Source organism: Rhineura floridana, chromosome 21 (assembly GCF_030035675.1).
Source record: "Rhineura floridana isolate rRhiFlo1 chromosome 21, rRhiFlo1.hap2, whole genome shotgun sequence".
Classification (NCBI taxonomy): domain Eukaryota; kingdom Metazoa; phylum Chordata; class Lepidosauria; order Squamata; family Rhineuridae; genus Rhineura; species Rhineura floridana.
The window spans coordinates 16060324-16076117 of record NC_084500.1 but is presented as its reverse complement, the minus strand read 5'-3'; the positions used below and the strand labels follow the sequence as shown (position 1 = coordinate 16076117).

The window sequence follows — 15794 nt, the reverse complement described above, 5'->3', positions numbered from 1 at the left end:
AACATTATAGCTCAGCGACAGAGCATCTTTCTGTCCATGCAGAAGGCCCAGTCCCTGATATCTCTGTCTAGGGCTGGGAGAGGTTCCTGCCGGAAACCTCGGAGAGCCCCTACAGTACTGAGCCAGAAGCACCAAGGGTGTGACTCTGCATAAGGCCACTTCTTACGTTCCTACTGGCCATCAACACATCTTATGACATGTCTTTTTACAAAATGTGCATAAGCAGCTTACATTAATTGTATAAAGAGTGCTGTGGCACCTTTAAAAAAAAAACTTGATAGATTTATTGCAGCATTTGTTTTGGTGGGTCTGGGGCTTACTTCAGCACATAATGGTTATCTGGAATTTTACCTTTGATGCATCTGAGTGAGAGGTAGTGGGCGCTAGTCCATGAAAGCTGATGCTGCAATCTGATGCAGTTCAATCTTATGCGTATCATCCTCAGAAGTTTGTCCTATTGAGGTCAATGAAGCTTGTTCCTGGTAGACTAAAATCCTATACATGCTTTACAGCACAATTCTAATAATGTCTGCTCAGTAGTAAGTCCTGTTTAATTTATCAGGGCTTACTCCCAGGTAAGTGGGGTTAGAATTGCATCCTTGGTCTTTAAGGTATCGTAAAACTCTCCACTGTTCTTGCTGCAACAGCATGTCTACTCCTGTGGAATTTATTACCAGAGATAACAGTCCTTTAATCAGTGAACTAGCGCACTTATTAATGACTAAGCTTTAATAGATGCTGCTTAGTCATGTGAGTGAGGAAAAGGAGTTTTGTTCTTCCTTATCGTCACTTTTGCGAACTGACTTTTCTAAAGCTGCTGTATTTTGCCTATTGTCATATTAAGGGAGGGTGAAAGAGATTATGCGATGATAAAAACATGCCAAAAAATGAACAGAGCTCTGCCTGATTAGAGCAGCCTTGTAACTTTTGAGGGGCCAACTTAACAGCATGCACCAATTCTTATTTATAAGAGGGGCTGGTGAAGGTGCAAACCAGAGCACTCCATTCCTTTTTTGCCCTCTTGTAAGCAAAGAAGCAGGTAAGCAAACGCATTAGAAATGAGTGCTCTCTGTGCCTGTTCCGCTAGCCGTTGTGCTTTCTATGCTAAGCAGAAGCTTTGTCTCACGCGCATCTAGCATAGACACAGCAGCAGACTGGCGGTGGAGGGATGAAGCCATTTATGCCGCCAGCCCACTTTGTTTCTGTGCTTGATGTGCTGGTGGCAGAAACCTCCACTCTTTTGCTGCGCACACAGGCGCGAAAGCTGTGTCATGTGCGTGCAGCATAGAAACCAAGTGAGTGAGGGGCAAAAGCACACTTTGATCTGTCTCTTTGTTACCAACCTACTCTGTTGCCATGCTAGATGTGCAGGAGGTTCACCTGCTGCTTGTCTGGCATAGAAGTGTTTCAGGCTAGTGGTGGGAGGGAACAAGAGCTCCATCACTAGCCCTCCTGGTTACTATGCTGGGGGCATAGGAGGGAGCTTCCCCTTCTGCAGGCGCAGTATGGAAGTGCAGTGGGCTGCCTGAGGAGCGCCGGAGCATTCTTAAGCTTCTGCAGCATGCTTCAGCACTGGGCAGGAAGGGGGCAAAGTGCTCTTGAAGAGGAGCAGAGTCTGGGTTTAAATTCCTAGTTGCCTATGGTGAGCAGGCAAGTGGGTTATAAATAAGGCTGGGTTTGAGGGCCAGCTTTCTGCAGTGGAGCTCCTGCTTTTGTGTCCGGTGTTGGAGCACGAGTGAACGCAGGATACTATTCAGATGTGCTCGCTCTGTTGCAATATTGGAGTGCTTGGGACTGCAGTCCTATGCACACTTAACCTGGAAGTATATTGCATTGGATTTAGTTCTGTGTAAATACACCCAAGATGAGGCATATGTAGGCCTGGAGAGATGGCCTTAGCATCTTTTTTGCTGGCCAGTGATTGTGTTAGGAGCCTTGTTGAGCCAGCACATGGTTACTGACTGTAGCTGAGTGTAGGTTCCATGGTAAAGTTACTCCAGCTTTTTCTTGCAACCCGACAGATGCTGCAGGTTCCTGGGATTCAGAGAATGGCCATAGCTCAGTGGTAGAGTATCTGCTTTCTGGTTCAGTCTCTGGGTAAAGCTGGGAGAGAGACGCATCTGAAATCCTGGAGAGCTGCTGCCAGTCTGTGTAGATAAGACTGAACAAGTCAGTGCAAGACAGCTTCCTGTGTCTCAAGGGTTGTTCTAGATAGGCGTGTGTCTGCATTACAACAGAGGTGCCAATCTCACTTCACTCAACCTTCTTGTGAGTTAATTTTAGGTGGCTATTCTGCAGTGTGGTGTAGTGGTTAAGGTGTTGGACCATGACCTGAGAGACCAGGGTTCGAATCCCCACATAGCCATGAAGCTCACCGGGTGACCTTGGTCCAGTCACTGCCTCTCAGCCTTAGAGGAAGGCAATGGTAAACCACCTCTGAGTACCACTTACCATGAAAACCCTATTCATAGGGTCGCCATAACTCAGAATTGACTTGAAGGCAGTTCATTTCATTTTTCATTCTGCACATATTGATACTATATTGTGGCATTCCAGGGTAGCACCTAAATCGAATGCAAAGTCCTTAAAAATCAAGTGCTCATAGAACACATCTAAAGGCTTTACTCAGACTTCTTTATTTAGGGTTTCAGTCATTTACCTGCAAAGATAGAATATCTGCTGTCACTTACGTGTGCAGCTATAGACTCAAAATGGCCTTTTAAAGCTTGTGAGCCCTGCCCTGATTTTGTAAATCAGAATCCATGTGCTTTGACATTGCTCTTGATCCTGCCACTGTTGCATGACAGATTGTTTTATGCTCATCAGTCTCTCCCATTGTGTCTGTGCATGTGCCTGCACTGTTTTAGGATCATCTATTCTGTCTGTGCATTGTAGCAGATCTTTTCAAACTTAGTCATAATGTGCCAAGCCTATGCCAGAATTAAACAGGCTTTCATCCTCTAGGTCTTCACCTACACAGCCAATTTGTTACTACACCACCAACAGTGTACATGAGTAATTATTCCTGTCTCAGGTGAATAACATGACTAAGCACTACTCTACTTATTAGCAGTGGTTTAGGGTGCAAAACATCATGGGCAGCAAGAGTTTCCCAGGATAGGGTGAGAAACCTACTTCCTAACCTCGCCTTAATCCTGGTATCAGTCACCAGGCCTCCGCCCTTTTTTTTTTTTAAGCACTTGAATTTTTGCACTCCTGACAGTAGTTGTAATTGCTGATGGTAAGGCAGTAGAATGATAAAAACAAATTTTTGAGTGACCCAAAAACTGTCCTGTGTATCCATGGTATGATGAAAGGGGACTTCTGGTTCCATAAATGAAGAAAATCATGTGTGGACTGTGGACCCAGTTCTGTAGCCTATAAACAGAAGGACAAAAAATAGGTTTTAAAGCTTTTTACTGTAGTCTCTTCTTCATGTGTGAGGTAGGCCTAAGCAGAGGGCAAGTTTGCGTGGACAGTACCGCTTCAGGTTGAAAAGGAAAGATATTCTCTCTCTCTCTCTCTCTCTCTTTGAAAAAATAGGCTGTAGACTTGCAATATTTCTATGTGCACACACCAAGTTCTTTGGTGGGTGTCTGGAGTAGAGAGGAGAGGACAAGAAAATTGAAAACAACACTGATCTACAGTGCTTAGAAAATATTCTTGTTTTCAAAATTGCATTTGTGACGTCTGGCTTTGTACAAAATTGGGTAGCAGTGCAGTTGGCTAAAGACCGCTGAGTCCCTGTGCTGCCTTTAGAGGAGTTGGCAATACTCCCGTTGAACTTTGTGGATGTTCCACAAAATCCCAGCATAGGAATTTGCATGCCCTGCCGCTGAAGGTGCTTATGTAAGATCTGACTGCAGCCTTACAGTGCTGTCAGTCCTAAAGCCTTGGTTAACTTTAAGAAAAAACTCTTAGTGCTTTCTAAACCTTCTGTTTACGATGATATAGTTACCTCTCTCTCTCTTCCCCCCCCCCAATCTTTGTTTTAGGGTCACTTAAGTGAGAGCATGGAGCATGGGGGAGTTGTTCCATATGAGCTGTAAGTTTTTAAGTGAAAATTTATTCATGTCAATGGTAGAGCTGGGGAGGCAGCAAGTCGGGGTGGAGACCCATTCTGGCTCTTTGAGCCAGGTCCTTCATGGACCAAATTTGACATGTGAGTGGGGCGTCATGACATCTGGTGACTTGATGCTTTCACAAGTCGTGACTTCAAAGCTCCTCACAGGGAGCAAGGTGCTGCTAAAATGTTGTTTTAATTTAATTGTTTTAAAAATGTTTTTAAAAACTTGTTTTTAATTGTTATTGATAATTTTAATGTCTCTTGTTAACGGCTTAGAGGTTTTTACAAACGGTATATACATTTTGTTAAATAAAATAATCAATCGGAGGGGGGAATACTTTGAGGTTCTTTTTGTAAGCGTTACACTGCAAACCTCTTTGTGATTAGGAGTAGAAATGATGTCCCAATTTCAAAGGTGTTTTAGCTTCCATTATTATGTTGGTACAATATCACTGTCAGGATTTTGTGTATTGAGGTAGAAACCATAATGAGGCATTTAGGATTCACTGATTTATGATTTTTTTTATTCTCCATGTTATAGATTGAGTTTTGTATTAGCCTGTCTCGATTTTCGTACAAATTGCTCCACATTTCTAAAGCACATTCCTCCCCCTTTCCTGAGCACCTCACATGGAAGCTGCCAATTATATATAAAATCATTAATGCACTTATTGTGTTAAAGGCTACCCTAATTTTTAAACTTTTTTTTATTAGCGGCATGGAACATTGTGAAAAATTTGAGATTTCAGAAACAATTGTGAACAGAGGCCCTGAAAAGATACGCCCAGAGTGCTTTGAGCTGCTACGTGTTCTTGGAAAAGGTGGCTATGGAAAGGTAAGAAGTATGGCATGGAACATCCTTCATTTCTCTCCTCATGGCCGTAGCTCAGTGGTAGAGCATCTCCTTTGCATGCAAAAGTACCATGTTCAGTTCTTGGCATCTCCAGGCGCAGCTTGGAAACTCCCCTGTCTGAAGCCCTGGGGAGCTGCTGCCAGTCAGTGGCCTCTTTCGCACGTAACACTAAGACATGGTTCGTTTAGCCTAGCTATGCTTTGTTTGAACTTGCAAGCTCAGCCCAGCATTCTAACCATGGTTTCCTTTCTACCAACGAACAGTTATGTGAAGCCGTGGTTTGTTGTTAGCTTACAACCAGTGGCTTATTTTAACTACAGTTTGCTGTTATGTCTGAAAGTAGCATCTCTCCCCTGACATGTGTTGCACTACAAAGACACAAGGCAAGAACAGCTGGGAAACAAATCAAGCTTTGGAGAAACAGGCCGTAACTTGTTTTGCTTGACTGTGAAATGACTTGTGCTTTGTTGAACAAACAATGGCTTATGTACAAACGCAGCATGGGTGGAAAATCTTTGCCCTCTGCTGATATTGTAGGACTTCAGATCCCATCCGTCCCAGCTAGCCTTGCCGATTATCAGGAATGATGGGAGTTCTAGGCCCGCAGTATCTAGAGAGTCACCATTCCCCACCCCTGTTGTAGAGATGGTATAATATTAATAAAGCAGCCGCCTGTGTGGCCTCTTTCCAAGTGTTTCGTAACAGCTGCATTTGTTTATTTGCCACACCTGTAACTGCCTTGTATCCCTGCCTGATCCCTGGGAACTCTGGGGGAATCTCTGTTAGTGGTCCCCCATGGCTCAAATGCACTTCAGTATTGTGGGCCTGACTCTGATGGATTCTTTCCCAGTTGAGATCAGGCAGGTCCCCTTCCCTGTCGAACTCCAGGTGATTGATGAAGACCTTTCTATTTTAAGTAAGTAGTATTATGCCTATTTACGGGGATGTTTTTAACCTCTGGTTTTTGTTCATTTTAAACACCTCATTATTTGACTGATGAATTAGTGTATTGATCTGTAAACCACGTTGGGACCGTCTGTGGTGACAAGTGGTCTGTAACTATTGGAAACTAATAATAAATAAATTTTGCCCCTCACTGGTAATGGAAAAAATTCAAATGCCAGCTGTTGCAGTGGCTGCTGACCTTTTTTTTTTAAAAAAAATGTGTTTAACAGTTCTTTGTTTTGGCCAGGTTTTCCAAGTCCGAAAAGTAACGGGAGCAAACACTGGTAAGATTTTTGCCATGAAGGTGCTTAAAAAGGTGAGTTGGCTTTTGTCATTAAGCTATTAAAGAGGAGGGACTGCCTTGGAGGGGAATATACCTTAGCTCAGTGGTAGAGCTCGGAAGGTCTGTGTTCCAGTCCTTGGCAATTGCAGTTTGTTTGAATGGATCAGGTAACCACTGATGGGAAAGGCCTTTGTCTGAGACTCTAGAGAGTTACCACTGATCAGAGCAGACAATATCAGTAGATAGCCTGGCATGGTGTAAGGCAGCGTCCTCTCATCAAAATTGGTGTGCAGTAATTCCTCAGTTAACAAATTCTCCAGGAACCAAGCTCTTTTTGAGGAAGATATTATTTTAAGGTGAAAATGACTAGCTTTGCTTTGCTATGGATAAACTTTCAAGCCCCTGCCTTTGCTTTGCTGGGTGAAACTGACCAGCCTGTGTCTTTTCTTTGCATTAAAGAGTTCTCTTGCTTTCTCCCAGGGCTGGGGAGGGAAGGATCCAATATGATTCAAAGGAGGGGGTGGGGATGAGTGCCACGTAGGCACCCTTTAAAGCCCCTGTTGAAGCTGCTCCCACCATCTGTGAATGGGTGTAGGCACCTATCCCTATTCTTTCCATGTTATTCCTACCTCTGGTACCAGAGTTTGTTTAATAACTAATGTCCAGGAACACATCTACTTTGTTAACTGAGGTATTTCTATACTCTTTTTTTTATTTTTAGAATAGACACCAGTAAATGGTATACCAGTTGCTGGGAATTACAAGTGGGAAGAGCACTGTTGCACTCAGGACCTCCTCAGAGGCTTCCCGTTGGGGCATCTGGTTGGCTGTTGTGTGAAGAGGATGCTGGCCTAGATGGGCCACTGGGCTGATCCATCAGGGCTGTTCTTATGTTCTTAACTGTTAATGCAAAGGCAGCCAATACGATGCCATCTGGGTGTTGTGAACTACATCTCCCATCATGCCTCATGCTTGACCATGTTGGCTGGGACTGTTGGCAGTTGTAGTCCAAAACAAGGAGGGCACCATGCTGGCTACCTTGGTTTTTTTGAACAGAATTTGCTGGTTTTGAATAATGAAAAAAATGCATTTGTACATAACATTTTGGATCACTATTTAGTAATTTTGGGCACAAGTTATGTGAGGGGAGCTCAGTCAGATTATTATTATTTTGCTAACAAATATTGTTTTTGCTTGTCACAGTATATTAGAATATTCTACTTTGCAGAGCCTTTTTGACTTGCATTTTTATGGGTTGTCTAATGCACACCAGTCTGTTGAAACATACATTATTCTGGACATGATCCAGCCAAGATGAGCCACCTAGTCCCATTTAGTTAAGGTAGAAGAGTTTCAAGTACACCTTTAAACTATCGGGTGGGTCACGTCCCTTGTCACAACACATCTCTTGTAACAAAGAATGCAAAAAATAAAGAATGGGGGATAGGAGAGAAAAAGAGAGAGAACCCACAGGGCAAGAGAACAGAAATCTTCATTGAGGTCTAGCTACATGAGAGAACACTTGGAGAAGCGATAGGAGATATCCAGACAGTAAATTCCCATGAGAAGAGACTCAAACGTTTTATTGAGTGCTAATGTTAACTTGCTTGAGAGTTTCCTTGCTAGTAGCAACGCTTGGCAACAGAAGTTGCATTCCTTTTACTGGCTCAGCTCATATGTCATGAGCTATCCCTCAAGATTGTATACTCCCTTCTCCACTTGCAAACTAGTAGGTCCACAGCAAGGTATGGCTTACTATTCCCTCTGTGTAAATAAGAACTGGAAAACCCACTTCAAACCATGGTTTGCAGGCAAACTACTTTGTGCTTACCATAGTTTGTCTGGTTTTGGATAAAAGGAGACTGCAGCTAGGAGTGAACCAGGAAGTCAGGGATGGAATTGAAGTGCAAGGGTGGGGGAAGAGGCAGCGTGCAAGCCCAAGGCACAGCCCTTCCAAAACCATGCTTTGAGAGTTGCATATGAATAGATTGTTTATGTCCATCAACTGTTATGGACACCCACAAACTGTTGATGGCTCTGTTTTGGAGGATTACTGAGCGTTTGTTTCACTCTTTTGGTTTGATAATGGTGCAGTCTTTAGAATGCGGCCTTTACTGTTGAAGTCTCTATCCTCTAGGCAATGATAGTGAGAAATGCAAAAGATACAGCTCACACAAAAGCAGAGCGGAACATCTTGGAGGAAGTCAAGCACCCATTCATCGTTGACTTGATTTATGCCTTTCAGACTGGTGGAAAACTCTACCTCATCCTTGAGTATCTCAGTGGTAAGGATGAAACAGATAGTTGGATGCAAATTCTGGTATTGTGGCCAGCAAGCGATGTGGGGCAGAAGCAGCTTTGTTCTTTCTTACATTTTTGTCTCTCCTTCCCTGCCCCCATTTCATTGCAGGAGGAGAACTGTTCATGCAGTTGGAAAGAGAGGGGATATTTATGGAAGACACAGCTTGGTAAGAGAAGCTTTTTGTTTGAGCATGGGGTTCTTATAGGTATGTGTGGAGGGAAATGAAGAGGGAGAAGATTTTTGTCCCTCTCCAGTAATACTGAGCAAGCCAGTGTGGTGTAGTGGTTAAGGTGTTGGACTAGGACCTGGGAGACCAAGGTTCGAATCCCCACACAGCCATGAAGCTCGCTGGGTGACCTTGGGCCAGTCACTGCCTCTCAGCCTCATGAAAACCCTATTCATAGGGTCGCCATAAGTCGGAATCGGCTTGAAGGCAGTACACACACACACCAGTAATACTAGAACTCGTGGTCATCTGATGAAGTTGAATGATGAGAGATTCAGGACAGGCAAAAAGAAAGACTTCTTCACGCTGGGCTTGAACTGGGGGTCGTGGGTTGTTTAGCCCTCAACAAATGACAATCTGCAGCCAAAGTTTGTCCTTGGCTTCCTCATCATGCTTTGTTTGAGTGAAACAAGCCACAGAGCGCTCAGCCATGGATCATGGCTTGTTTCATACATGGGTTAGTGGGGAGGAACAAAACAGCCGAGATCTGTGTGTTCACGGTAAACCATTAACAATGGTTACAAGTTACAAAATCTCTGTTCTTTCTGCTCGGATGCAGGTGCCTCTTGGCTATGACAGTTTCTGCTAAACAAACATAAGGTCTTGAAAGACACCTCAGCTAGGATTCAAGTATCAGAGTTGTGTATAAGGACCTGGCCATGCCTTCTGCAATTTTTTTCTTAAGTTTCTTTCCATCACAGCCGTCTATTGTACTGCAACCTGCTTTTGAACATATCCTATAATTCCAAAAGCGTTTTGGTGCCACAGAGATGTATCTAGCACTTTCATTATATAGTTTCCACCGTATGCTGAAGGTGCACCTCTTTACCTTGGCCTTTGACACCTCAGATGCCAGGATCCACCCTATTCTAGTGACTGTAATTTGTTTTAACGGTTCTTCATAGTGAATTTTAAATAGCTGAAATCTGTCCTGAGATCTGCTGGTAGAGAGTGGGTTATAAATAAATGTAATGATAGTACCATAGGGTTTAGATGCTGATGTTTGAGAAATGTCCAAAGCCCACGTCCTTCAGATTTCACCCCTTGTTCTTTGGGGGAAGAGACCCTTGTACCATCGTAGGAGAAATTTTGGTGAAAGTCTAGTTCCTTTTGCTGGGTGCTGTCTCCATCAGTGTGTGTTAGATTTTGAGCCTTTTACACATAAAAGTATTTCTCCGTAGGCTACTAGGGCTTGCAGAGTTTTCTGGAGTGGGGCAAAACAAATCTACAAAGACACAAAAAAGTGGCCGGGTGGAAGGGCCGTAGTTCAGTGGTAGAGCACCTGTTTTTTTTGCAGAAGGTCCCAGGTTCAGTCCCCAGCTGCCAGTCAGTGTAGACACTACTGAGCTAGATGGACCAGTGGTCTGATGAAGGATTTTTGCCCCGTCGGGACAAAGTTGGTTTGGTGGTTCTGCATGAAACTATGCTCTTGCAGAAAATGTCCAGACTCGCAGAACAATTCTCAGTCCTCCCATCTGGAAGTGTAGAGTAGAAAACATTGGTGGGGGGTTGTCTGGTATGCTGGGAGAATCCCCCCAAGTGCACTGGGCTGGGGAGTGGGGGGAGTACAAGATTTTGGTTCTTTCGCTTCGTAGTTCGAGTTCTTGCCCTCCAGCTCTTGAAACCCTTGCCACTGGCCTGAGGAGCACAGAAGCAACGTTTCTGCAGACACTGAGAACACAGACTGGATACAAAACGACTGTTTGGTGCGATATCCGAATAGACAAACTGTGGTTAGTCATGACCAACAAGCCAGAGTTAGAAGCGGTATTTGAAACAGGTTTACAGACTGTGGTTTGTGCTAAATGTAGTTTGGCGTTATGCAGAGGCGGCATATAGTTGTGGCTGTTGCTCCCCCTCTGAAAGTTGTTCACCTAGACCAGCCTTTCCCAACCAGTGTGCCTCCAGATGTTGTTGGACCACAATCCCCATCTTTCCTGACCGTTGGCAACGCTGGCTGAGGCTGATGGGAGTTGTGGTCCAACAACATCTGGAGGCACACTGGTTGGGAAAGGCTGACCTAGACCCTTGAGTAGCGAGCAGATGGAAAAAGAAACCAGACAGACATCTCAGTTTGCCTGATTGGTTTTGAAGCTGAAGCTGTGGTTCATATTCTAAAACCATGATTACTGCAAGCCGTGGATTGGTGTGCTGTCTGAATATTGAGCCACGGACTTGTTGCCCTCAGGGGTGGTGTGTCACTGTTGACATTTATCTGTTAATGAAATCCTTGCATTGCAGCTTCTACTTGGCTGAAATCTCAATGGCTTTGGGGCACTTGCATCAGAAGGGGATCATCTACCGAGATCTAAAGCCAGAAAACATCATGCTCAATCATCAAGGTTAGAAATACAACAGTGAGCTCATCTGTTGGCAACTCGCGTAGCTTTGCTTCTGTGTAGGCCTAACACCGGAATGGGAAACCTCAGGCCCGTTGACCACCTGCAGCTCTCTGAGCCTCTCTGCCTGGCCCTGGGGACTCTCTCTGCGTCACACGCCCTCCCCAGCCCCCCCACTTCCCTCGCCTGGCTGGACTGTGTCCTTGAACTCTGTTCAGGCCTCTTGCAAGCCTGGATGGAGGAAAGTGCGGTGTGTATGAGTCTGTGTAGAAACTGGCTTACAGGACAAAGGTAAAGCTTACATTGGTTGCCCCGCCCACTTTTTCCTCTGGCCCGCCCACCCCTGGCATGTGGCCCCTGGAAAGTTTCCCAGAAGGGAATGCGGCCCTCGGGTTGAGAAAGCTTCCCCGCCCCTGGCCTAACAAAACTCTTGTGTGAGATGGTAGAACAGAAAGCATAATTGCACGATCCACATGCGGGGATAATGTGTCATCGTAAACTACTTTTGGGTTTAATGGAGCTTCTTGTTTGGTTTCTAGTCTCGATTCAAGAGGCTGATGTTAATCATCATGGCTTGGATTTGAGGGCGTTTGTTAGTTTAGTTTGTTTAAATCAGCCTTTGCCAGCCTCTCTGGGGCTGATGGGAGTTATAGTCCAAAACATCTGGCAGGCACCAGGTTGGCGAAGGCTGGTTTTAAAGCACGTTTGTGCCTCTCTTCAGCCAGAAAAGGCCCACATCCCGGTGCTAAGGCAGTCCCTGCCCCCAGGCTTCAAATCTGAAAGACTACATGGCACAAACGGAAATGGGGTGGGGTGTCTTGGAGAGCGCTTTCTCCTTTATGGGCTCGCTCATCTGCCCAGAGCGTCCAACGCCCTGATCAAATTTAGTCATTTGTAAAATCTAGATGATCTATTAGGAGTGTTGCCCCTTTTTGCTGTAACACCACCCTCAGGATATCTGCTTGGCCACATCTGCTGTTTTAAACTTTGGAAAACAAGCTCCACTGGGAGAATTGCCGGATTTTTTTCTAAATTCAATGTAGATCAGGAAGAAAATCTTGGTGACTTGTACAGAGAGAAAAGAATGTCTATTTGTACTTGTTTTAATTCTTTGTGATGAAACTTTTGACTCTGCACTGAATTATAATTGGCCTGTGACTGTAATAAACTACAACAACCAGAAGCCAAGACAAGCTTATATTCTACCAAGTATTTGGAGTTTCTGGGTGATAGCCAACTAAGTCGTTCTCTGAGAAGACCCATTGAAATGGATGGACTTTAGTTAAGTTAGATTTCAGCGAGCCTGCTCTGAATATGACTAACATTGGATATCAGCCTGTGGGAGTTAGAGGTGGGATTGCGGGTTTTTTTCCCTGGTTAGTAATTTTTATAGTTGTTTCTAAGGTTTCCGCTTCTTAACTGATTTTTGTCAGGGGTGAGGAAGTTTTCCTGGCAGGCAGGCCAGATCCGTATCTCTCCTGGCCAATTTTGACTGTTGTCAGTCACTAGGACATCAGGTGATGCTGTGCTTTGAAATCTTGATTGTCAGGGTTCTGAAAACCAGAGGTTCAAGGAGCAGCGCTGGGAGGGAATGGAAACTGCTTCCCCTTGCTGGAGCAGGGTGCAGTTGATGGGTGGTGGGAGTGTGCCTTGCTCCAGCAATCGGGAGCTCACTTTAAGCTCCCCATCATCCCTTTGAAGCCCTGCCTTTGCCTACTCCACACCTGATGTTGGGTATGATGTCAGGTGTAGGGGCAGTGGACATGAGTTGCCCCAAACAGCCTCATGAGCCAAATGGGGAGGCCTGCCAGGCCACGTTCAAGGTAATGATTTGGGTGTACAAAGCCCTCTGCAGCTTGGGACCAGGTACCTGAAAGATCATCTCGCCCTTACAGGTGAGGGACTCCTGCAGATACCATATCATCAGGAAGTCCGTTCCGCACAACATAGGAAGCAGACCTTTAGTGTAGTGACACCTACTCTCTGGAATTCCCTCCCTTATAAGTGCCGTCTGTGTTATCTTTTCAATGCCTACTGAAGACCTTCCTCTTTCAACAAGCCTTTTAAGTAGAGACCTTATCCCAGTCTCCGTCTCTGTTGGAAATGTTTTTTAGGACATTTTAAAATATAATTTTGTTTTTAACATGTTTTAAATATTTTATTTAAATTTTCTTTTTACTGTTTTATCACTTACTTGCCGCCCTGGGTCCCTTTTGGAGGAAGGGTGGGATATAACTATAATAATAAAGAAATGAGTTTGGCCCATGGGCTGGAGGTTCCTGATTTGTATTATCTGCTTTGAAGCTTTTGTACTGAAAGGTTGGTTATACATGATGAAAGTAGATACATATATATCTCTGAGGTTGCGTCAAAGCTACAACTTGTAAGAACGACCCATTTGTGTTCTCCTTCCCTCTTGCTTTTTTCCCCCTTTTAGGTCATGTTAAACTTACAGATTTTGGACTGTGTAAAGAATCCATTCATGATGGGACAGTCACGCATACATTCTGTGGAACAATAGAATACATGTGAGCCCGCATGATGAAACAGAAAAGTATTTCTCTGGTCTGGGGGTAATGGCTAAATTTTACCTTTTAAAAACTTAGCTAAATATTTGGGGGTGGGGTTTTTTGGGGGCAGGGGCTAGCCTGTCCATAGTGCTTAGAGCAGCTTTTGAGAGTTAAATGTAGAGGAGCATCCATGACATGATAGGGCAGGGATGGGGAACTTGCAGCGTTCCAGAAGTTGCTGGTCTCTAACTCCCATCTTCCCCGGCCCTTGTTGCTGGGGCTGATGTGAGTTGGAGTTCAGACGCATCTGGAGGGCCACAGTTCACCACCCTGCCAGAGGCATGGTCGAAATTATGTATATTCGTAAGAAGCTGTTGAAAGAATGTATTTTATACGAGACTTTGTAAATAGGGTTTAAACTCGCCCTTATAAATAGTTACTAGCTTACCTGTCTGCATTTTGTTATGATAGTGATCTTACACCACTTTGATGGTCTGGTAACCTGCCGCCGATTTTAGGTCATTGATAGTTACGTGATAGGAATCTAGGAATCCTGAATTTACAGATTTGGAGACATTGGGTCTGTACATCCCATTGTAAGGTTGAACCTAGTTTATGAATGTTTATGCCCTTTGGATCAGAAGAGGGCTGTTATACATTTTATGATTCATCAAGCAAACCTCTGTGTAACTGAGAAACCTGCTTTTTGTGATACAAAGCACACACATCCTATGCTGGGTGAACAGGAATGTAGGTCAGTTTTTCCAGTTATGCAACAGTTTGCGGTTATGGATCAGAGGGTTGGTATTCAAGGCTAGTCCTACTCAGAGTAGACCCGTTGAAGTTAATAGACACAATTAAGTTAGGCTCATTCATTTCAATGCATCTACTCTGAGTGGGGCTTAGCTGAATACAGCCCAAACTGTGTAACAGCCATCTTTTGATCCACAGGGAATGAAGAGCGTAACAAGCTGCCTCTTGAGTCACAGGCCACAAAAAGTGTGGCACCTGTTTACCTGGTGCAATGTTATGATGATACGGTGACTCCAAATTCCTAAATTCAAAATTCCTAAATTCCTGTGGAGTAGCTGGTTTTCATTTATTTGAAGTCAATTGCCGGTTATCTTGACAACAGATCAGCTCTATGTTTCAAGAGGGCTGATATTAAACATGAAGCCATACGTACAGTGCTGTTGGCTAACAAGAGGTTTCTTGTCTGGTTGCCTGGAGGTGATTTTTACTTACCATAGGTGAATGGCTATTTACAAGCCTCTCTTAAAAGGTTTTTTTTGGGGGGGGGGGGACAGTACCAGTACACCAGTATATTTTAAGCGGTATATGTGGCATCTTTGTGTTATAGTTATTCTTCTTTGAGGGCAAAGAAAAATTGAGAGCATGCTGGCTGTGTGCAAAAACATTCCTGTTTTGCTTTCGCTTGTCATTCTAGGGCTCCCGAAATCTTGATGAGGAGTGGGCACAACCGTGCTGTGGACTGGTGGAGTTTGGGGGCATTAATGTATGACATGCTGACTGGAGCAGTAGGTGCACACTTCTAAACCGCATGCATTTTAAAAACCGTTTCCCGACGCTAGAGATGTGCTGTTTCGGTGCTCATATTTATCACTAGGGAGGTGTGACCAGCATCTGTACCCGGGGAGGTCCAGGTAGCTGAAACAGTGCCTATGAATGCTTTGAAACCCTTGCTCAGGAAAGCCCCCATACAGTTGAGTTTGCGGGTGACCTTTGTGGTAGTTCACAAAGATAACAGAAGGGACAAGAGGAGTAGTTCAATGATCAGGCCTCTGCTTTGCATGCAGAAGGTCCCAGGTTCAGTCTTTGACATCTCTGGGTAGGGCTGCAAATGTCCCCCGGCTGAAGCCCTGACAGCCACTGCTGCTGGTTAGATGGACCAGTGATCTGATGCGGTATAATCCGGTTCCGTTTGTTTGTTGATTCTGTTTCTATGCCGCCTTTTGGCCAAAGGCCCTCAAGGCGGCTGACAAAAAATAAACACAAATACAAAATACACATCAGAAAAGAATATAGGGCACAGAAATTCAAACAACAAAATATTAACATTGTTTTAAAAAAAATAAGGTTCTTTACAGGCCTGGAGACAATCTGTTCTTAAAATGTAGCGCTGCCACTCCAAGAATGTTAGTCCTCAAACATTGAGCAGCTGTTGTCAAGGATGTTCCTTTAGAGAATTCTCTTGTTAAGAAGGGAGGGGTTTGACTTAATATCTCTTGCCTGCAGGCTCATAAAAAAAC

At 44.3% G+C, this 15794-nt stretch overlaps 1 protein-coding gene across 3 annotated transcripts in view; it reads left to right on the top strand.

The window, feature by feature from the left end:
• Nucleotides 1–15794, top strand: part of RPS6KB1 (ribosomal protein S6 kinase B1) — a 30235-nt gene that overhangs the window by 2525 nt on the left and 11916 nt on the right. For all 3 annotated transcript variants that reach the window (XR_009759896.1, XM_061605395.1, XM_061605396.1), the window contains exons 2-9: nt 3996–4045; nt 4781–4901; nt 6112–6180; nt 8285–8432; nt 8558–8615; nt 10917–11017; nt 13452–13542; nt 14972–15062. Coding sequence is in view for 2 of the 3 variants with exons in the window: in XM_061605396.1 (XP_061461380.1) it covers nt 3996–4045; nt 4781–4901; nt 6112–6180; nt 8285–8432; nt 8558–8615; nt 10917–11017; nt 13452–13542; nt 14972–15062 (729 nt within the window). In the remaining variant the exon portion in view is untranslated. The remainder of the gene's footprint in view (nt 1–3995; nt 4046–4780; nt 4902–6111; nt 6181–8284; nt 8433–8557; nt 8616–10916; nt 11018–13451; nt 13543–14971; nt 15063–15794) is intronic.